General features: G+C 35.0%; 1 protein-coding gene across 5 annotated transcripts in view; it reads right to left on the reverse strand.

Annotated features, from left to right (window-relative positions):
* Positions 1-780: 780 nt before the first annotated feature.
* The window catches only part of CEP135 (centrosomal protein 135), a 36374-nt gene continuing 13547 nt past the window's right edge, over positions 781-23607 (reverse strand). For 3 of the 5 annotated variants that reach the window (XM_071432336.1, XM_071432338.1, XM_071432337.1), the window contains 17 exons: positions 23071-23221; positions 21919-22112; positions 21306-21449; positions 20659-20802; positions 18278-18355; positions 17966-18117; positions 16138-16253; positions 15913-16067; positions 15366-15421; positions 14224-14392; positions 12212-12322; positions 10312-10497; positions 9255-9464; positions 8137-8339; positions 4692-4796; positions 4172-4318; positions 781-2406 (listed from right to left, as the gene is read on the reverse strand). In XM_071432336.1, coding sequence (XP_071288437.1) covers positions 2385-2406; positions 4172-4318; positions 4692-4796; positions 8137-8339; positions 9255-9464; positions 10312-10497; positions 12212-12322; positions 14224-14392; positions 15366-15421; positions 15913-16067; positions 16138-16253; positions 17966-18117; positions 18278-18355; positions 20659-20802; positions 21306-21449; positions 21919-22112; positions 23071-23221 — 2343 coding nt within the window. In that variant the 3' untranslated portion in view covers positions 781-2384. The other 2 variants (XR_011680001.1, XM_071432339.1) reach the window with 2 other exon arrangements.

Raw genomic sequence — 23607 nt, forward strand, 5'->3', positions numbered from 1 at the left:
AAACGGAAAACACCTGTGCTTTTATTATCTCTGGACTCCCCTGCTTCTGATGCTAGACTCTCATTGTTTTGTAGAAAAACAGCCCAAATGATTACTGTTTGCCTTTATTATTTCTCTAAAGCTGTTTTTCCCCCATCCTAATTGCAGACAGTAAGACAGACAACTGCAGTATATGGAATTTTATCACGATTTCATGTCTGCCACACTCCCCCTGTAACTCACCCCAGCTGAGGACTACACACAACAGCCAAGGGTGCTTTTGATCTTCCAAAGGTGAGAACAGCAGGGAAGCCTCTGGGAGCAGAGTCCAGGTGAGCCACATTAACATCTTGCCCACAAAAGGCTCATTTTGTACACGGCATATGCAGTAGTCCATGGATTTAAATCTTCCACAAATTTGTGCTTGTTTTCTACTTCATTAATTGAAGTACTTGATTTAAAAGCAAAGTTGTTTAAAAATTACTTTTGTTTTACTCTAGTTGCTTATAAAAATGTATATAAAATAATAGTAACAAGAAGACAAATTGACAGCTATACTACAGCCTGAATATTAGTACTGTTTTAACACTAGAAATCTGCACAGGCTTTGGTCACCCCAATAATACCAATTTTATTATAACACCTGTGTTCAATGAGGTCCTAATTCTTTGTAATTGATATATCCATGTAGGAATTACTATTAATTGAAGTGTTATGGTTTTAATGCCAAAATATGCATTTTTCAGTAAGATGAAATACACTGTTTTCAATAAAGTGGAACAGTAGCTTTTAAAAAAATAATTCCAATTTAAAAGGGTTTATTTACAAAATAGGATATTCAAAAGTCACCACTGAAGACATCAAGAGCAGGACATGAGTTTTCTCCTCCTTACTAAATCAACCTGAATAATTAACACCAATTAGCATCAGTGGAAACTACTGACTTAATTACAAACAGTCTTAATAGGTAAGTAACAGTTAGAGACAAAATCCTCCTCACTCCTGTAACTGGCAAATTAAAGACCTAGAAAGTAAAATGTGTAAGATGCACCCACCATGAATATACATGGCTGAGAAACTTCAAGTGATACAAGTATTTTCAGGTACTTCTGAATTGGTGCTCTAACCTGCCTTTAACCAGTAAAATTTAATACATAATATATGATACAATATTTTCAGTTAACACAATATTCTTCCTAAACTTTAAGTGGAACAATCTTGTTGCAAACTAGATAAAATCTAAGCAAAAAGTAAGATTTTTTTTTCCCCCATGTTATTTAATATGTTGTTTGCACCTTAGAGATGCTGGTAATCACAGGTTTTTATTGTTGTTGGGCAAGCAGAACTTTTGGCCAGTGCAAGGATGTGCAGCAATGCAGCCTCCCATTTCTAGTGCTCTGTATAATTGCTATGAATACACACCATGTCACCCTGCTGGCATGTAATTATTCAGAAAACTCTATGTTCCTCACTGCATCTTATTTCAAAGCCTAAGTTTGAAATGCTCCTCTGCTAAATACCCCAGATATTTTCAAGATTAGTTCTCACTTCATTTACCTAATATGTATAAAGTCCTGTGTCACCTCTACAACAGCTTGAGCTTAACTGGGTGAATGATTCCAGGTTGCTCTGAACATTTAAAACCAAAATTTGAAAAACATCTCCAGCTATGATTCAAAAGTTTGAATATAAAATACTTTGAGAATTTTTTAATATTTAAAGTATTTCAATACATCTTTAAAAATTTTTCTCTTCACTTTTCATTAAATATGGGGATATTTAAAATGCAATTTCACACAAAGATTAAACTAAGGGAGATTGATAGAAAAAGTAATAAAGAATAACTGATATATATTTTTTATTAAGAAAAGGTACTGTAAACAAAATGCATTCACAAAATAGGTAATTGATACTTTTAAATACCATTAAGAAAAACCTGAAAACAGAAGACACTTGTTAGAAACCCAAACATAGGAAATCATCATGAGTAGAAAACATACACTGGCTCAGCATTTTTAACACAGTTGGGGATGTTATTCTATGTTAGCACACATTAAGATGAATAAACTTCTCCAATCTTATGAGATAAGCAAACAAATAAAATAGAAAAATGAAAACAAGAGATTGTCAAATCAATACTCATTTCCTTCTTTTAATTATTATGTTTCCCAAAAAGTAAGAAAACTTAGCCATATTTGATACAAAACCTGTCAAACAGCCAGAAAAAGTCAGTCACTCCTGCCAGTTGGGAAAGCAGAATTTTGCAAAGTTGATTACTTCACCCATTCTCAAGGTTTCAAAGGTAATCAGTGATTTGAAGAAAACAGAGGTAAAATACAAGTATTCATAATTTATATTAAAAAAGTCCTTGTAACAAGGTAATGCTTCAGCTACTCAAGTACTGATTATTCCTTGATGGTCACATTTCTGTGGAGAAAGAAAAGATGTCAAAATAAAGGTAACTATTACATTTTACTAATTAATATTAGGATTAGTAGTAATATTAGTAGTAACTAATTAATATTAGGATTAGTAAAAAAGTAGTAATTAGCTTTAGCCTCCTCAGATGGTCTTCTGTTACTCCCAAATATCAACTATTAGCATATTACTTAAAACTCTACACCACTGACCCATTGCTAAAATAATTTACAAAAGTAATAGTGAGATGAGGAGGAAAAGAAAAATTCTTGAGAAGATGAAATCAGGTCAGAGAGAGACAGCTGTAACACTACAGAACAGTAATTACAGAGTACACTTTACTCTGGTAAGCTCCCAAGAAGGAATAAACAAGGAGGATGAAAGATGGTAACAGCTCTGCTGAGATCACTCTACTGTAATTGATACATTTAAAAGGCAAGATGCATAACAACATGTGAATTCAGTTGTTAAAAACCACATTCTTTAAAAATACACAGTACATGAAAATGGGGTATTTTCTGGTAAGATATGGTACAGAGTTGACATTGTTAAAACTAGGGATACAAATATTAGATAAAAATAGTGCACTACATGGTATCCTCCAAGCACAGCAACTGGACTTTTTATTGCTCTCAGGACTCACTGTAAAGCAAGGAAGACTAAAGACAATTCTCTACTGATGATACTCCTCAGAAATACATAATCTGTAATCACCTCAGTCAAAATGTCATTTTGCAACATAACAGGGTATGCCTAGGGGCTCACCAGTAAAGCAAAAGCATATCTGCTGTTTCATCCCCACTGTCCCTATCTCATTTGCTACATTTTGTCTTTTTGCTTTGCCCAAAAATTCGCAGAAGAGAAAAATTGCTGACAATATAGGTTCATGCCAGGCTGAGCTCACTTCTCAAGAAACCTGTGTTTTTGTTAACAAAAGTAAGCTTAGAACAAGCCATAGGTATTTACCAGCAAGAATAAACTTTAAAATCTGTTAGTTACACTCATGACCTGTCACACCACACATATTTCCTACAACAATCACTCTTTATCTCTTCCTCTCCTTCCCCTTTTGATAACAATTTATTATTCAGTATAAGACAGGTGGGATATACAGTCAATAATCAGTCCTGTAACACATAACTGGCATCACCTAAACCAAAAATGATCTCTAAAAAACAAACATGACAGTGAAAATGAACAGGTAAGAGACTGATTTTGATTTCTTTTTTATGGACTATAGTGATCACGATCTTAGACATTCATAGATTCAAGCACTAAGAATGAAAAAATACATTAATTATTTTTATGCACTTGTTTTGGAGATATTTTCATCTAGTCTAGGGATCAAATGCATTTTAGTTGAACTCTTCTCTGGAATGTCTTTCCTTCATTGCTGTACTCAGGAGAATTTCATGGCATTCTTCTTAATATGAACCATTCACTGTTTGGAGATAACTATTTTCAATAATAAACTGGTAAAGTATATCTGGATATAACAAATGGTAGTAATATGCAGGCAACATATATTTGAAAGTTGTCAGGTGGTGCAAGGCCATTAAGAAAAAGAGGAAGGAGAATCCATTATATTATATGGTCTTTGGAGAGCACTTTGCATTTATAGGTTGCAATCAATATTTTATAGTAGGAGAGAGACAGCAAAAGCAGAACTTGGAAACATCTGAAGCGTGTAACAATTTCATACAATCACAAAGGTATTATTTAGAAACAGTTTACACCTGACTCTTGAACAGAAAAGGCTTGCTGAATCACTTACTTTTCAGCTGCTGCGTGCTCAGCTGTGCTGGCAGCGCCGCGCTCCGGGGAGTGCGAGGGAGACCTGAGCGTGGAGCTGAGCGGGGGCGAGGCGCGCAGCGAGGACGTGCTCAGCCCGTGCCGGCGCATCTCCTGCACCGCCCGCTCCCTGCAACACACAGACCCTCAGCCACACTGCACCGCGGTAAAGGAACAACACACAGCCTTGCAAAGACTCTCCCCTTCTCATAAAGCCCATCCACTCTAATTCTTGAGAAGGGATTTTTTTTATTTCCAGGAGAAGGCATTTTTTTTTATTTTTAGAAGCAGTGGTAAACTCACAAAACTTACGAAGAAATTCAGAAACTGTGTAAGATTTTTTTCTTTAAGCACTTTTCAAGATGAAAATATTAAATTTTGTATGACAAGAGGAACAGAGTTTTCCATAAAAATTCCTCACTATTCAAAAAAGCAACAGTTTTAAAAGTGAGAAAGAAGAAATAAGGAGGGAGAGTCAATTCACTGAAAAACCAGCATCTTACCGTTCAAATCGCTCAGTTGTCAGTTTCCTTTTTAAAACATCAGTGTCAGTCTGCATCTGTGCAACTTTACTTCGAAGCATGGAAACCTCTCTATTATTGCTGCTTCTAAAAAAAAAATCATGAGAAGCAACAAAGTTTTCTTTCAACAATGACAGCTAGGAGCTTAGAGAAGTTAGAGAAAGATAAAAGCAGATACTGAACATGTTGTTTCACAGAGTAAATCAAAGACAAATTAGAAGTAGCAAGAACCAAATGAATGCAACAGAATGTTTCTGGAAGAACCTAAGGTGAGAATGAAGCAAGAAGCTGGCAAGTCTGTCACTACATCCTGACTACATCATGCTCTTTTTCAGACAAAGGTAAACACAAACATGTTTGATAAAAACAGACAAAACAATTATATCATTAGTTTATTACTTTACTGTTCTCTGTTGCAATTTGAGATAGACGTTGTGTAAAAAAAAAAAGAAAAAGGCAGTAAGGCACAAAAAGTTACAAACTTAACAGACAATGTCTTCAGTAAAAATTTTATCAAGTAGGCTGGAACTAAATGGCTAGCCATGAACAAAACTGAACCAAATCTAAGTAAAAATTGATTTAAAGCAAATACCAGACCAGCAAAACCCAGAGTCTGAAAGCTTGTTAAATACATCCTTGGTATTTGTGCCCAACTGTTTCAAGTGCCAGAATCAAAATTAAAAGGAGCCTTGAAAATCTTCAGAAACATGATTAATATACTTCTCAGTAAATCATCAGTTTGGCTTATTCAATGCTTGGTCGCAAAATACCATCAATTACATTATAAATGAAGAAAAATAAATTGTTGCATGTTAAATAAGTTGTCTAAGCAAGAATCTAGACAGCTATGTCATTCCATACAGTCTTCAAAGCCACTGTGAGGTGGAGTGCTCAAAAGTCTCTTCTGGAGAAGCAAAGTTGTACTAGTTTATTGCTAAAGCACTGGACTGGAGTTCTGAAAAATGAATTCCACTTCCAGCTCAGTCACAGACTTCCTGTCTGGCACCCACTGGTCTTTGATTCCATGTTCCCTATTCATCAGTAAAATTCCTAGAGTGGTATCTTGATCCAGTATGTTGAGAACAGATGCAGAAGACAAGACATCTTGATGATAGTTTATATGTCCTTCAAAGACAGGCATATGCTTTCAGGATGGAGGTAAGAATTCAGGGCCCAATAACATTATTGTAAAATAAAGAAAGAAAGCAAACAGTCTGTGAGTTCTGAGGTCATTCCATGTCAATGACATTTAAACAATATTAAGAGCATTAAGTAAATCACACCAAAATTTAGAAATATTTTGAAAACCTTTATGCATGGTAATCATCATGTAAGTTTACTTGATGATACACGATTTTCAGATGACATCTGTCTCTTTCACAGTAGATACATATAGCTCTCAAGAAATACTTCAACTATTCCATAATCTTTGTTTATTTAGTTCTTTAATCACTCTAGAGCATCAAGACTTCATTTACTATACTATCACCCATGCAGTACTCAAAGTAACAACCACTTATTCTTTACACAACTCATAATTTCAGCACTGGAGAACTTCACAAGTCAAACTTAATTCTGAGAATCCTTCTAAAGTCAGAGGTTGTAGTAGTGCCATTTTCTAAATAAAGCAGAGGAACAGGTACTATAAAGCTAAAACTTTAAATAATGTTCAAAAATATTGGCACAAGATTCTTGTCAGTTAGAGCTGAAATTCTGCCAAGTCAAATGAATTTCTGTATTTTGCAAGACACAAACCTAATTGTCACATACGTCAGTCACAGCTGTGGCATTTAAAGTTCCTGCTCTTTAGACTACAATTACCACAAACCAAATAGTAGAAAATAAGATATACACAACTAGTTCTCACACCTGAACACTTGCCTAGTAACATGCAGAACCTTTGAGATAAGCAGTGGAAAAAAATTCAATACCACCACTCTTCCTCCAAGAGAACAATTTCCTTCTTCCTGCAAATATCTCACCCTATTAACACTGCAAGTATTAACATTTACAAAAAACAAATGAACCCTACAATACAAAAGAAAAAAATAGTGAAAAAAATTACTATGTACTCAGTTAAACAGTTTTATAATGTTTGTACACAAAGTAACTGGATTCAATTTCATTTAAAAATTCAATTTCATTTAAAAACTGCTTCTTTCCTTTTAATTTCTTTTTATTTATTTGTTTTTTGGGATTTTGTTGGTTTGTGTTTTTTCTAATTTTCACAATAAACTTTGTAATCAGGACATTCTATTAGCTTACGTTTGTTGTATGGAATTAACATTTTTTCCCCAAGTAAACAAAAATCAACAATACTAAAACATGAAGCAATTACTTGCACAGGGGCAATAACAATGTCATCATCTCCAGATTCACTGAGAACATTGCTACTTGAGGTGGACCATCATAAGCTATCACAAGTTGTAGCCTCTACATAAATCAACCAAAAGCATATTTCTTCCATATTTGTGTCACCAAGTTCCAGACAGTTTAAGTGGGCTATATGCCACATCTCATGATGTGGAGTATTGCCTGGTCCATTAACTTCCACATTTCCTTTCTCTTCCTACATTAGTGTTTACTAAACGGGCGGATTTCTACATCTGAAATTCTGCTTTGACTTTACTCTTCATCACCATCTGCACTCGGCTGCTACTCCTCCTTCTTGCTATTTAATGCAGAGCCACCACTAGTTCCTGCTGATGTATCCTTAGGAGAATTTCACACACACAAAGTACCTCCTCTCTTAACTTCATTGCTCCAAAGAGATCAGTCTTTCTTATATACAAGTATTGCTAACAGTTATTGCTTCTTTAGGCACATCCACAGCAGAAGTTGCTGCTGGCCACATTTAGTGGAGGTGTCAGGTTTAGTTCTGTTTGTATTTCAAAGGAATAAGTGACACAGGACTTTCTCCACAACAGTTAATATCAACAGCAGCAAAAGTACTTTTGCTTTTTTAAAAGCACTATGACTTCACTATTTGTTTTACTAAATATTTCACTATTATATAAGTGAAAATGTATGTATCATTATGTAATAATGATTTATGTAATCAAAGCAAGGACAACAGGCATCTTCAGTAGATAAGCAATTCACATTTACCATGAATTTAATATACTTGGGGTTTTTTTGTGAACACTAAACACATGTTGAAATTTTGTGTAGAGGATGTTTCCTTTGGAACTCCTGTTTGACTTTACTGCTTGCACTAAACTGATGTCCACCAAAGTCCTGATTAATTGAAAGCAATATGAAAGACCTGTAAAGAAACTTTAAGTAAATGATGCCATAAAAGGCCAAAAGACATTCCTGCAAAAATTTGCTCAGCCATACTAAACACCCAGATTTTGTGAATAAGTATTGTCATATTGAAATATGCTTTTGCAAACCACATAACGCACACACATTTGTTAAAACTTACAGTTTGCTCTCAGCCAGGGTCAGCTTGTCTTTCAGTAACTGAATTTCGGTATCTTTGTCTTGGGACATTAATTGATTCTGAAATTCTTTGTCTCTACTAGTAGCCAATAATGTTTCAAGATTCTGAACTGTAAGTCTCTCACTGGATAGCTGCTTTTTCAGCAACTCTCCTTCTGATTTTGTATCTTCTAATTCTCCTAGAACCTAAGGCACAAATTTTATAGGTTATTAGTACACTAATTTACAAAGACAGAGAATTTTATTTTGTGAAGAGTTGTTACAAAAACTGAAATGAACAAAAGTTTCATAAAAAAGAATAGGAAATAATGTAAAGCCTACAATTCTTTTAAACTATACTTAATTTAAAACTATTCAAGCTGTACATCTATCAAATGTTTTACTGGGAGCTCCATTATTGAGTACCTTGAACATGAATTGGCTTTAAACAGTAGAATTTTACAGAAGTACAAAAATAGTATTTACTATACTTCATTCTATTTGACTAGGTCAGCTCATAATTAGCCTCTTGGCTTTTGCTGAAAATGTAGGAATACTTGTTTTCCTCTTCAGTTCTGTGAATATAAACAAATTTTACTGTTCTCGAGGTCTTGAATATTACAGTCACAGAAAGGCTGACCAAGCCACTAAATGAAGACAAAATCAGCTGTAAAGAAAAAGGCTCAGAAAATATGAATATTTAGAATTTTTTAAACTATTTCAAAATATTCAATGAATTCCAGATGTATCTAAATTTCCTAATTGAAAAGAAGCCATTAAGGTCTTTAATATTTAAATAAGAAGTGCACTATTTGCTTTATATAAACTTTGAGTAAATTAAAAACCCAAAAAGAAATATATATATAATCTGTCTGTGGTACAACTTAAAACTACACCTGCAACATTTTGTAGTGATAATGAATCAAAGAAACTCCCTCTTTTTATACAACACCCACAGCTACGGATCTGTATACTGCAAAATTTATAATTTATATAAAAACACAAAACGAATGATGTAAATTAACTTACCTTGCTCTAAGAAGCAATTATTTTCTCCAAAACCTATTAAAAGCAAAGGAAGTTACTTTGTTACAGCAAATTAAATTTGCCTTTGCTGCTTACCCTTTCATAATCCATGCTTTTGGACGTCAGCTGTCGAGCTAAAAGTTCTTTGCTAGCCTCAAGTTTCACACAGAGTTCTCTCACAGAAGTGAGGTCTGCCAACACAGAAGCCTTATCCTGATTTTCACGTTTAAGATCCTCTTCCAATCTGGACATATTTTTGGTTATGGAGGAGATCTGAGATTCATATACTTGATGTGCAACAATATGCTAAACAAAACCAAATATGGATACATTTTCAGTGTTAAATTTAAGATTTTCCTGTTGAATAACCTATTTTTTTAACACTTTATTTTCCCTATAAAATTAACTTAATATTCCTTCCCTCTCCCTAAAACATAGCTAAAGGCAACTAATAAACCATCTCTGCAATTTTTAATCACCAACTTGAGTACTATAAAAGGGTGGAACAAGAATTAAAAAGCTTAAACCCCAAACATACAACCTGTTTTTTAACTCAGCTTACAATATAGTCTCTAACTCTTTCTAGCTAATTAAAAGTATGGGACAAAATGTAGTCAATCCACCACAATTATGCTCTAGAACTTCTTTAGAACTTCTCTCATTGCTTCTAAAATATAAACCTCATTATGTTCTATGATAGTGGTCTAGGATGCAGTATTATGGAGTTCTGATTCTGAATTTGGATGTCTACCAGATTTTTACCTTGACTTCAGCCATCAATGCTTCAAATACTTCATTTAAAGCTTCAAAGAAACATAAGAACTAAGCTTGCAAAATACTCATAAAGCTATATGCAAATGTTCTGAAGCAACTAAAGAAAAGTTTCTTAAAATGTCATAGTAACAGTGATAACCTAACAGAAGAGATCTAAAACTATGAAAATATATGCCATGATTTTAATTTTGGGCAAGCAGGGGTGAAGCAAAGCAAAGCACATCTAAACTAACAGCAACTGATCAGTTACTGTTTCAAAAACTCCAGCGTTCATATTTGAAATATTCACGTATAGAAATTATTTCCCATTAAGGTGTTAAAAACCATACATTGACTTTAATGTACCTTTACATTAAACCATACATTGTACTTTAATTACCCCTTGAATCTCTTTTTCCAGAAACTCTACTCTCTCTCGAAGATGTCTCCGATCTGTATCTACAGAAAGGAGTTCCAGTCGTATGGAGCTGCTTTCTCCTTCAGCTTGGTGAGCCTTCATTTCCCAGCCTTCAGCTTGTGTATGGAGCATCCGGAACTTCTCTAACAATTCTTGGTTTTCTTTTTCCTAATGAAAGAGTAAATTGCTCTGCAATGATCAACATACCCTCAAGTTGTCTGAGTTCATTTCATGCCTTTTCCTTACAATATCTCTTCCTTTTTTCCCCCTAGAAAGCAGAACTTCTTTCATCTTCTGAATCCCACTATCCAGCAACTATTAAAATTCATCATCCCTTTTCCAAGTCCAAATAGCAAATAAATACAGTTATGACATTAAATTTTATTAAAATGGAGTTACACTTGGGAGTTGCTAGTGAGTTTTAAGGCTCCCAGGAGAGGGGTTATTTTGGATCTCTCTGCATTTTCAAGGGTCACATTACTGAGATACACTGCATGCTGCCCTTTCCAAGAAATGCCATTTTCAGCTCTTTTAGTTACTTTACTGTTATTAATATTTGTATTACAGCAGTGCCTGAAACACTGGTAATCTACTAGAGTATATACACCTAAGGAGTCTATCACAGAGGTACAAAAATGCAAGCTTTGGTGCTCACCATTTGTGCAGTGATAGAACAAATGTTGCTTGTGAATTTTACTTTGGCCAAGTATGGATTATAAGGTGGGGATAAATTTTTCTTATTTACCTCCATTCCCTGCTCACATAATGTGCAGTGGGATATGCAGGTTTATAATCAGTATAAATCTAATGAGAAAGGCAACTGTTTCTGAAATCCCTTCTGTGTATCCTGCAGAACTTGGAAGTGCAGACAGGATCAGGGGGAGCATTAGGAAATAGAAACCTGAGACTTAGCAAGTGAATGCTGTGCAGAAAAGTAAATCCTTGTCTCCACAGGCATTACCCAGATATAATACTAGAAAAATCCCTGAAATCAAGCATTCATAATTGGTTGCTTGCTGTGTATTCCATAGCTTCCTGGTACCCAACTTGAGTAACTAGATTATTCAACATCATTTGCCAAAGACGTAGCCCCATCTGTAGCTGAAGTATTTTGAACACATGATATATTGTAAAATTCTTAAAAAATAAACTTCAAATATTTTAGATTGATAGTTCTAAGCTAACCTACTAATTACCTTAACTTTTTATCCATGCTTCAGTTTCTACTTCTAAAAAGTGGTTGAATTTACATGCATTCATTTAGACATGCAAGTTGAAGTCAAATCAAAACTTAATTCTTCCCAATTTAAAGTCACATTATAAATCTGCCAGTTCATGTTGTCTTGACCCAAATCCTACTTGTTTTAAATGATCTTAAGTTTTAACTCATGTATATCATGTTTTTGAAACCAAGCATCAGGATAAAGGACATTTAACCAGAGCACTATTTTAACAGTACTATTTTTACAATTTTATGCAGAACAGATAATTTTTTTTTTCTTTTCCAAAAGGGCAAAATAATTAAAATCATTGTATAAGCTGCTTGATGCCTACAATCATGAAACAGTACCTGTTATTTTACTAATTGCCTGGTCAAAACCCAAAAAGCAAGATAACATTCAAACATGACATGTTTGAATCTCCAGCATTATGGCCAACTGAAACATGATCCATGAAATTGTGATGTGCTAGAATTAATCAGTGCTTTAGGTCTAACAAGGTGTTATATGAATCCCTCACTAGTAGCTTTAAACACTGAAGACAAAATAAGGAAAAACAAAAGAAGGAAATGGGACAGGCAGGGAGAACAGCACCCAAACCATGCAATTCTTACTTTGTCTTACTGAATGTGGTAATGACTGCCTATAGATTATATTTTTACCTTTGAAGCTATCAAGTTCTCAAATCTGGAGACTTCAGTTATATAACTATGAACCCTGGTTTTCATTTCTTCTTTTTCACGTATTGCATCTTCAAGCTCGGTACTGATAGCCTAGAGAGATTGCATAAAGGCAAAATTGTGCTTTGCAGTAAATTAATTACTATATAATACTCAGATTAAATCAAAGTAATTGCATATGCCCTAGATTTTTTTTCTATTCTACTTACAGAGCTCTTTGGGATTTGTAGGGTTCAGAAATATCCCCTGTTACGTTAGATACACCAAAGAGTTCCCAGGCAAGAATCATCACAATAAACAATGACTATCCCACCAGTTCATAAAACATGCAGCTTCCCTGATGACACACCCCACTGATCTTGGGAAAATTTGAAATATTGATGTTTGGGAGCTGGAATTTTTATAGCTTTAAGATTCAGTATGCCCGAGTAAAGTTTTAGATCAATAGAAAGCCAACTTTCTAACAAAACAACATTTATTTTAAAGTAGAATTGCAAGACAAAATAACTAAATGCACTACTAAGATCATATTTAAACATCAAAAATGCACCATGGAATTTATTTGAGATATTTGAACTGCTAGTTCTGTCCCTCTCAGCTTCAGCTCTCTTCTCCTTCTGAATCCTCTAGCCCAGAGAGCCAAAACTGTAAGTATCTTTTTCTACCTTAATGATCAAATGTGGGGAAATAAAAGCTGCTGCCTTTTTTCTTCCCCTTCTTCTTTTTGTGGTATATTACTATTCATTAGCCTTTATACTGTATGCCTTATTTAACATATGCTAAAATCAGTCTGCCTATCTCTGTGGTAGTCTCCCCAAACACTGGGAAAACTTTCATCATCACATTATAATATTCAATATTTCATCTTATTAGGCACCTGTAAAGAGTAGGTCTGATTTCAATAATACATCCACATATTTACATATTGCACTATAGGTTTTGCAAGAACTATTCAAGGTCCTACATCACTTCCTTGAAACATGTTGCTGTATTATCCTTTGTGGCATCAGACTCAGCTGGGATGACTGAGGGGGATTGAAATAGATGGTTTCATTAACAATGTCCTGATTGTTTTTAGTGTTGGCACTTACAGTGAATTCAAACAAACATTTGTATCTCAGGATGAAAATTTTAAAAGGTATTTGAACCTCACAAGGAGCTTATTTGCTATACAAGTTGTATGTAATGAGTTGCAACAAAATTCTAGGTTCACTCTTAAGACAACTCTCACATGCCCTCTACAAAGACTTTCTAATGCTCAGCCCAATAAAACACTGAACTTACCCTATAAAACACTGAACATTTTGGTTACTTACCCTATAAAAAACTGAACATTTTGGTTATATATTGTCCATGTCATGCACTTGGAGTTGGGAGGCTTTTGGTCACCAATAACAAGCTGCTGCATGAAACCAACTCATTATTCTTCCAACCCTAATTTCCAAAACACCCTAATCTAAAATATGGCATACCTCACTCAATAAATCCAATGCTCCATGGGAACTAGATGGATGAAATGAATGAATCACTGCACCAGAACAAATTCAGATGTGCTATCAATCCCCTTCCTCTCTCTCTCACTTTCACCTGATTAATCTGATGTCAGCTTTTGGAGTTTCTTTCCCTCTCTCAATAATCACTTCCACAGATAATAACACCCAATCTTTACCAATTAAATACTGATTGCAAGTGATATAACCAATTAACATAATTTCATTATATTATAAAGTTCTAGATTTATTTTATTTAGATTTCTTTTTTAATCTGAGGAAGGGTTACCAACTGCAAGCTTGCCCACTTCTCCCTCACTGCATTGACTACTCTTAGGTATCTGAAGTATTGCTTTTACAATTTCTGCCCAGTGATTTTCAACATCCCAGGGCTCAAGAAATACCAATAATTAAACACCTCAATCAAAAGCGAGGATGTAGCAGTTTTGATGCAAGCAAGCAATAAATGATTTAATACATCAGTATCACATACTGTCTTCATACCTGGTTTTCTCTGGCCATTGTAGCCAGGTCATCTTGCAGTCGCCTGTTTTCCTTCAGAGCCATTTCCTTCACTCTTCCCATTTCTGCAAGCTCTAGCTGGGATGTGTCGAGCTGGCGATGCAAGCTGGCAATCTCACGGTCTTTGTTGCTCAGCCTGTCCTGCATCTGGCTATCAAGTGAAAACATTATTAAAGCTGTCCCTTCTTCTACTATACCACACACTGCTGAAAATAATCTGATAAAATTCTTGCTCTCTGAATGATGACAAACTGAGTCTAAATATAATGTAAACTAAGTATGGAAAACGTCAATATGCAGAAATAAGATGGATTTAATCTTCAGTTTTGAAGATGTATCTGGTAAGATGTATCTTATTAGAGAAAGAGCAATTTTAGATACTTAGGTTTATTTGTGTTTGGTAGTGATTATGGTAATTGCATATTTTATAAGCCATATGGAAGAAGACAAATAATTTACACTTGAAGGGCAATTATCAAAAGAGTAATGAAAAGAATAAACAAAAAATTAGAAATAAAAATATCCATAAACTTAGGTGAACTTTTGCATTATCTTTTTTTGACACATATAGATCATGCATCAATGTGGCAAATATTCAGTTACATTGGTCTTCAAATATTTAAATATTGGTGTTTAAATTTTTGCTTTTAAGATGCCATAGTTTAAAAAGTCACACTTAAAAAGAGGAAAGAATGAAAGATCACAGGAAGCCCAGCTAAAAATTACATAAATACATTTTAAGACGGTACTTAAGCTCGAAGAATTAGATTGCCAATCATTAAGAATTCAGCTCTGAATCTTACCTGGGTCAATCTAATACCTAGTGGAGTGCTAGAAAACTACTTCTTTACCAAGAGTTAGGAAACCTTACCAGTTTAAGGAAATTAATACAAACAAGCAACTGTTAATGATTGTTGCAACAGCTTCTTAGCAGCCTGCAATATAATTGCAGAGGAAGTGCCTTCCAAAGTTGAGTACATCTTTATCAACACAGCGCACTCCTCTACTTGACTCAAATGGAATAACTTAATTTCATCAAAATAACTAAAATAGCCATCTACTTTCACTTTGAAACTACTGCCTAAAACAAAACCTCCAAAGAAGGCATCCTACTCTTTACTTACTCTGTTGAGGACTCCAGCTCAGAGACAGTTAAACGTAAATGAGCAATTGTTTTTTCCTATGAAAAATAATTAAAAGCTGTATTAGGTATTATTATGTTGCAATATAAGAGGACACTTCATTAAAGAACTTTTAATGTAAATCTTCATCTTAGTTCTGCACCAATAAATAATTTCCAATTTTATTTTCTTTACTGAGAAAGGATTGTCTTGTCACTGAAATAGATGGAAGGATGGAAGTCAGCTATAGATTTTGTCATCTCAGGCTAGTACTTTATATCTCATAAATATCATAAATCATAGATATCATAAATATCTCCACATGCAAAATGCAAACAAATGCTTCTTTATTTTCTTGGAGTATTTAGGGAATACAGTAACATTCATAATTAAAGTTCTATTGAGTTGGCACATGACTCTGCACTGGGTCCAAGCACAGTGTTTATGTGCTCTGCACAGACTTTGTCATCAAGGCAAAACATCTCCCTAAAACATAACTGCTTTAAAAACCCCCAGGTGGAATGCAAAATAGTACTTTTACTGGACATACCCTGTTAGCTAAGTTGTCATCTAAGCATGCAATTCTTTCTGTTTTTTCATCTACAGTTTCTTGAAGACTGTCTTTTTCTTTGTCCAAAACACTAATGGTACTTCTCAGCACACTGACTGCTTCTTCCTGCGAAGTGCTCCTCTGGTTTAACCTATCTAAAAACAAAAGAGTAAGTGCTTTCTATTTTAAAAACGAGAAATAAGCACAAAAATAGTTATAGATTACCTATTATCTCTTTCAGCTTTATAATTTCATCTTGAGCTGCCAGTAGTTCATCCTTTTTGAGGGACAATCTGTGCTGTAAATCTTCAATAGACTTCTGCTGTTGGTCATTTAAGAGCCTGAAAAATGAGTATACAGTTGAAAGAAGCTTGGAATTTATTCTGGGTCTTCAACTTCTGCTGTTAAGCTGCTTCAAGTGCTGGAAGAGCTCCAGCATAACCTCCTGACAGGGCTGTATCACCAACCAGCAGCAAGGGTTTGTGCCATACTAACCATCCTCTCTCTTGAGAGAGAGGATTGCTGAGGCCAACACCACTTGGACTGCTGCTTCAAGTCCACCTCAACATCAATCCAAAATGGAGAAATGGAACCTTGGTGGAGCAACCACCTTAGCCACAAACATTTACCTCCTCTTATTTCTGTTACTCTTCATAATGCTACTTGTATCTTTTGACTCTTGCTTTATAAAGTTTTTGATATGGAGCTCATAGCAGTGATTATCAGCCCCACCACATTTTAAGAAACAACCAAATAGACAGCTACAGTTCTGATCCTACTTTTAAAAAATAAAGAGCTTGAAAGATATTTGAAATCATCTACCTACACAGTTGTTTTTCTTGGAAAGAAATATCAAAGTGACTTAGAAAAAAAAAAAAAAAACACCAAAATTCCAAAGTAACAAAATGGATTATTTATGAAACAGGTAAAGAAAAAATCCCTGTCAAGTGGGATCCCACAAAAACTAGAGATTTCATTCTTAAAAGACCTCACTAATGCAGAATACAGAATGTCTCTATAAAGATTGCTTTCATCCACTTTGAAGTGAAATCTGAGAGAGGAAAAAAAGGGCAAAGGGGCAAACACAGCATTTCCACCACACACAAAATAAAATCAAATGCTAAAATAAATGTAGCCCTACTCTTCATTGTCTTCTTTTTGCAATATCACTGCTTTACACTGAAATTATAGGAACCTAATAGGACTTATTAATATTTATTATTGTCCTCTTTGTCAACTGGGAGCATTAGATGAACTGCAAGGCCTGGTGCTCAGCTTCAGTTCTTCCCAGTAATCCCCCAGGTGCTGTGTGGTACTGCTCAGATGGGGGACAGGGGAATACCCCACAGACCCTGGTTTCCCTTATAAAATATCCAAAAAATGTCATCTACAGCATTACCCATCCTGTAGTGATCTTTTACATCAACAGCTCTCATTTCCACCTCTGTTTTCAAATACTGTTCAATACTGTTTTCACTTTCTCTAAGCCTTTTTCTTGTTCTATGACATTTAGACACCTGATGGGAGCTCTTTACTAAAGCAAGTTTAAAAAAGCACAATGATCCTGCAAGTTTAAATAGGCCTTACAAATACATGAGGATACTTGAATCCTCCAGTTCTAAGCAAGCTGGTCAAATCCCCACAGACTGTGTCTATGGATCATTCTCAAAACTGTAGGTCCTACTGCTGCAGTTTGCAAAGGCATCTGTCTTCTTTTGAACAGAATTTGGGGATCCCTTTAGAAACTTTCAGTTCTGCTACATTCATAAGCAGGAAATACGGTTATTGGAGGAAACAATTCTAGAATGAGCCATAAGGATTATCAGTATATTTGGTCATCAACTAAGTCCAGGAGAAGCTTGCTGTGAAAAGCTACCACAGCACTTTCCTTACTCACACCTACTTTTCTTTAACATACAAGCTGTACCAAGTGATTTTTAAAATATTTATAATTATAGTCTTTCCCAGGAACTCAACTCTGCTATACAGTCACAGAATAAACAGAATTATTCTAGCATCTGTAAAAGATCACCACATTTTGTATCAGACTTACTGAAGTGTGCAAATCTCAGCTTTAAATTGAGAAGACTCATCAGAAGTCTGGGCAAGTTTACTTGACTTCAGATTTAATTCATTTTCCAAATAGTTTATTCTTTCTTTCAGGATAGAGACTGTAGTCCTTAGTTCACCCTTTTCAATCTGAAGCTGCAATTTAAAATAAATACCCAAAGGTTATTATTGCAGGAAGCTATAACAACTTAGCTTTTAAATAAATTTAAGTTGAAAACAGATATAAAAATAATTTCTGGAACAGTCCATCCTATTTTAGAAATAATAAAAGCTTACTTCCTAAAAAAGCACTTACTCCTTGAATATTATTCTCCAATTCTGAAATATCATGCTGCAGCTTTGATTTTTCATGGTACGCTGCTTCTTGATGCATCTGAGAAATATAAAATTACATGTAACAAGACAGACATTTTTAGATTTAATCAGAGAAATTTAAGCTTTATGTTTCAGAATATATTGCTTTACATTCTTAGATGAATGACCAAATGCAAAGCTCTCTCTGTAAAACTACAGAACATTAGCTGAAAATACATTACTGTAGTTTAATATAACATCACTGATTTTGGGTTTGATTCTTGGTTTAGATTTTTTTAAATAGTATATTTATATTTGGTCCTAACCAAATTAATATTTGTGAGTTGTTGTAGAGTTTACTGAGCTACATGAGGTTGCATGCATGTATAACTTAGTGCCCTAAGACATTTTAAATAAATTTATTCAAATATTATTCATTACAACATGCAAGGCACACTACAAAGATAACTGACCTTTCCCTATATCTATGAAGAAACCTTTAAAGATTACTTATCTATTCCCTGACTTGTGTGCATAACTGAAACAAACTCTCACACTTCCTAGAAATGCCTTAGATTAGTGTTTTTGTAAAGGTATTTCAAAGTGGCACACATATAAAACATTGGTAGTCACCTATTAGAAGAAAGGATGGAGCTGGAAACACATCTCTACTACTGCATGCATATGCTTTAAGCAAAGAGGTCAGATTTACTACCACTGCATTCAGATACACAACAGGTCTTTATTTTTGTGGTAGTAAAATCAAACTGTGGAAGCATTCATCATACAATCACCAGTGACATATGCTGTCCTGGAATAAGTCCATTAAAATGATTTTCAAAAAGAAGGCAAGAAAACAAATCCTCTGAAATCATAGGCTCTTGACTACAACCATTAATGCACATTAATACCAGACATCACACGGTCATAGAACCATAGAATCATTTAAGTTGGAAAAGACCTCTAAGACATTAAGTCCAACTATTAACCCAGCACTGCCATGCTCAACACTAAACCATGTCCCTATGTGCCTTATCCACATGCTTTTTGAACATTTGCAGGGCTGGTGATTCCACCACATTCCTGGGTTGCATGTCAAGATCATAGTAACAGGAAAATCACTGCATTAACAAACATTCTTTAAAGGTCAAAAATACTGAAACTTGGATTGCAATGAATTTCTGTTTCATGGTTCAGTTATGTGCCATTTAAAATGTACTCTGCTAAAAAATGCAACAGTAACTAAAGATCAGCAAAAATGAAAAAGTCCATATAATCCCCAGTTTGTAGGATAAGAACCATAGGTGACTGTGAGAGTGTGCTCCACCCCACCCCCCTCTTTTTCTTTTTTTTGGTTAAGCACTAGTGGCCCTCCTGATAGGTGCATCCAGATTAAGGAAGACTGTGGGATGAGAGCTAACAGCACATAGCTAAGGGCTGTAAGTCTTGCCTGGCAGCAGCTGAGGGCTAGTTGAGCATGTGGCTACTGAAATAGTGCTGCAAATAGAAGTTAATCATCAAAATCCACGAACAGAGCATGGCCCACAGCCCATTGAGCTCTCCTGCATGGCAGCAGGCTGCACACCATTCCCTTTGAGCTGGGGAGCTTCTGAAGGATACTTGTTAAGGGGGAAAGAATCCCTATTGCACCTCATACTCAGCTAATGAGCTGGGAATGAGAGCACTGAAATGTTGAAATGTTAGCTTAGTGACATAAAAGATTGTTATCATCCTTGAGACAGAAACTATTCACCAAGAATGGATCCAGCCACCCCTCTGAGGAGTCTGGAAGGCAAGAAGACCCTTCTGAACCTCATGACTCAATGGGAAGGTCTCCCTGACAGTTTTGTCTGACCTTGGCCTCTATGCAGCAAATACTCAAATGTACCTTACCATCAAATCTTGTTAAACCACCATTGCATCTACCACTGAATTTTTGAAACTCACTGCCTGAAGTGAATAAAATACATTGTTGCTTCTCTCTTGTGAGTGAAGTGCATGATTTCTTCCACCACAATGACACTCAAACATCTTCAAAGTAGTGCATATGCAAGAAGTATGCTGTGGCTGGGCCTCCATATCTAGGTCTCCCACACAAGGTGATGACATGTTTGCCCTTAAATACTTTAAAGCATGTTCCTCTACCCATGCTTGGGACTGTGTTTACAGGAAAATTTGTAATTCATAATAACAACAGTAACAATAATAACAATAGATATTTTGTAATCATATAAATTCATTGAGCTCTTAAGTGAGTTTGAAATCCAAAGTTATTGGACTGAAAAGGGGGACTGATAGACAGTCAAACACAAACACAGCACTATGGTATAACCCTTCCCCATATGCCACCTCAGTGTAAGCAATGAAGCTATAAAAGCTCACCTTTAATTTTTCTCCAAGACTTTCTTTTTCTGCCATTAGCATTCGAAAGTCACTCAGTGCAATGTCTCTTTCTTCTTCTATGTGACTTTGAGAAACAAAGCTGTGTTTTGCTTCTCTTCTCATCCTGTTCAATTCACTCTGAGACTTTAAAAGAATATAGTTTGTTAGCATACATGGACTGCATTATAGTGTACACACTAACAAAATGCTGTAATTACAGAATAGTCCTATTTTTCCCTAGATAACTAAAATATAGTCCCTAAATCACTCAGTGGCATGACAACTTACACTGTCAAAATAATCATCCTGATTTTCTTTTACTGTCCCAAGTATAGCCTAACTTCACTGTTCTCTTATCAGTTAACGACTCCTTTCTTGCTCCCTTGCTGTATCTTTACACAACCTTCTCATGCATTCTACTGATTTTTCCTTATGTTTATAACTTAAACATAAGAGTACAATAACCTTTAATAGCTTTCAAGTTAATAAACTAACCAGAATACATAATTTATTAACATGTAATAAAAACAGGTATGTATTTTATTAGCCTTGGTTGTGTTCTACTAGGTTTTTCATTTTAAATAACCAACAGTACAAGAAATATTAATTGGTCATTTCAATGTTAACTATAAACATTTTCTTCTTACCTGCTCATAAAGAACTTTTAATCTGTCTCTTTCTGCAGTCAATAATTTGACATTGGACTGAATTTCTATCATATGCTTTTCAAATCTGTCTAACACAGACCGCAGCTCATCTCTTTCTCTGGTGATTGATTTAAGCTCTTCACTCTGAAAAGTAATCAATAAATTTATGTTAAAATTTGCTAATTAAAATGTCTGAAAAATTAATACCAGAAAAGAACTCTTCCTATTAGCAATACATAAAAAATATATTCAAAATAATTTTAATCACAAGAAAAAGCCTGGCACTGGTGGTGTAATCTAAACATCAAGAACCAGCTGTTAAAAAGAAAAAGCAAAGGAGCTAGCCATAAGATTTCAGCCTTTTTCTGATTATTATCTAGTTCTATTCATTTCAATAAACTGATCAATAAGTAATCAGTGTTACTGTAAAATGTGACAAGGAAAGAAAAAGGCAAGTTCATTGGAGTTTCTCTCAGTTGATTTTTTGCATCAAGAATGTAATTTAGAAAACTACTACAGTCATTTAATGCCACTGAATTTGAAAATATATTTGATGGCTTCTTAATTGTTTCTACAGTATTTTTTTCACTTATCTTGACAGCAAGAACTTTACCTTCTCTGCAGTCCTGCGGCTTGGGCTAGGCCTCAGTTTAACCATTTTCTGAAGATAGTCCAATTCTCGCTTATAGTAGTCCCTGTCATCTTCTAAGGTCTTCACAAATGCATCCAGACGTGATGGAGATTTGTCTCCTAGGGCAATACCAAAGTCCAATCTCATTCTTTCAATTTCTAGGACAAGTTCTCGTTCTGGAAGGAAAAAAAAGAAAGAAGAAAGAAAAGCAACTCTATAGGGAAGTCATGAATTTCCTCAAAGACCCTGGCATTTAGGATGGATTAATTTGCCTACCAACCATGTAGGCAGCAATCCTGCTGAACAGGATGTAAGAGTTCTAAAGGCTAAAGAAGGCAAAACACAAGTGAGTAGCATAAAACCATCAGAGGCCTCACACACCTTGAGCTCTATCGACAGAGGGACGTGATTATTCCCCTTTATTTAGCACCCAGGAGATTGCACTTAAAATACTGTCTTAAGGTTTGCCCCTTCTACAACAAGAAAGATGTAGATAAACTAAATCCAAGGCAAGCCCTGCAAGCTGGTCAGGCAGCAGAATGCTTACTGTATGGGGAATAGCTGAGGGAACTGGGTTTATTCAGCCTGGAGAAGTGCTGGAGAGCCAAGGGAAGACTGACAGTGGCACTGACAAGGGACTTACAGATAACATGGAGCCAGTTTCTATTTACTATGTAGGTAAATAAGGAACAGTGGCAATTAATTGCTACAAGCAATTACAAACAATTGTAATACAGGGAAAAATATTTTACTCTGACAACTGAAGAACATTAGAGATTGTGTGGAATCTTCATCCCTGGAGGTTTTCAAAACCTAGATGGATAAATCTGTCAAGAAATGGAGTCTGAAGAGTTTTGGAAATTACTTTGCATGAAACTGCCACAGAATTAGGATAAGGATGAGGATAGGGATCACACTAAAAAGCTCAACTTTCAGTTCTCACATACAGAATGAAAACATCTTTCTATGACGAGAATTTTCACTTCAACTATGACTGGAGACCTACAGTCTTCTTTTAATTTATATATGTCTTAAAGGTCTTTTAGTACTATTAACTGTATGTTAACTAGGAAGGTATTCTATTTCAAAAATTACAGAAAGGTAGTTTCCAAGAATCTACGTTTGATGATTTACCTTTTCTTTCTAAATTCTCTGTTTTTTCTGTCAGCCTTTGCTTCTCTTGTTGAAGCTGGTTTAACAACAGCTCAAGATGCCCTTTTTCATCTTTTTTCCCAAAGAGTTCTTCTTTCAGTCTCTCATTCTCCTTATGACACGAGCACAAATCCTGAAGTAACAAGCATTATTATAAAAATTAGAAGTACCAATAGAGACATTTGGGGGAAAAAGAAACACTTTGATAAACTTTTAATATACAACACTGTTTACTTCTGGTTGACCTGGATCTTTTATGCTTTAATATTTGTGGCAGGCCATCATTGTATTTATTTTATTAAGTCTTAGTAAGCATTACTTTTTACATGGTTTGCAAGCAGTAACAAGAAAAGCAAACCAACCAGTAGGATAGTGGAATACAAACATGGGAAAAAATTTAACTACTAAAGCAAGAAATAATTTTAAGTGCATTTGGTAACAGTGTTGGTGTTAAAGTGCATTACAATACAGCATCTCAGTCACTGCAACTCTGAAGCCAATCAAATGCTATTTGGCACA

The sequence above is a fragment of the Agelaius tricolor genome, unplaced genomic scaffold (genome assembly GCF_023055355.1).
Source record: "Agelaius tricolor isolate 1412-34295 unplaced genomic scaffold, bAgeTri1.0.p SCAF_8, whole genome shotgun sequence".
Taxonomy (NCBI): domain Eukaryota; kingdom Metazoa; phylum Chordata; class Aves; order Passeriformes; family Icteridae; genus Agelaius; species Agelaius tricolor.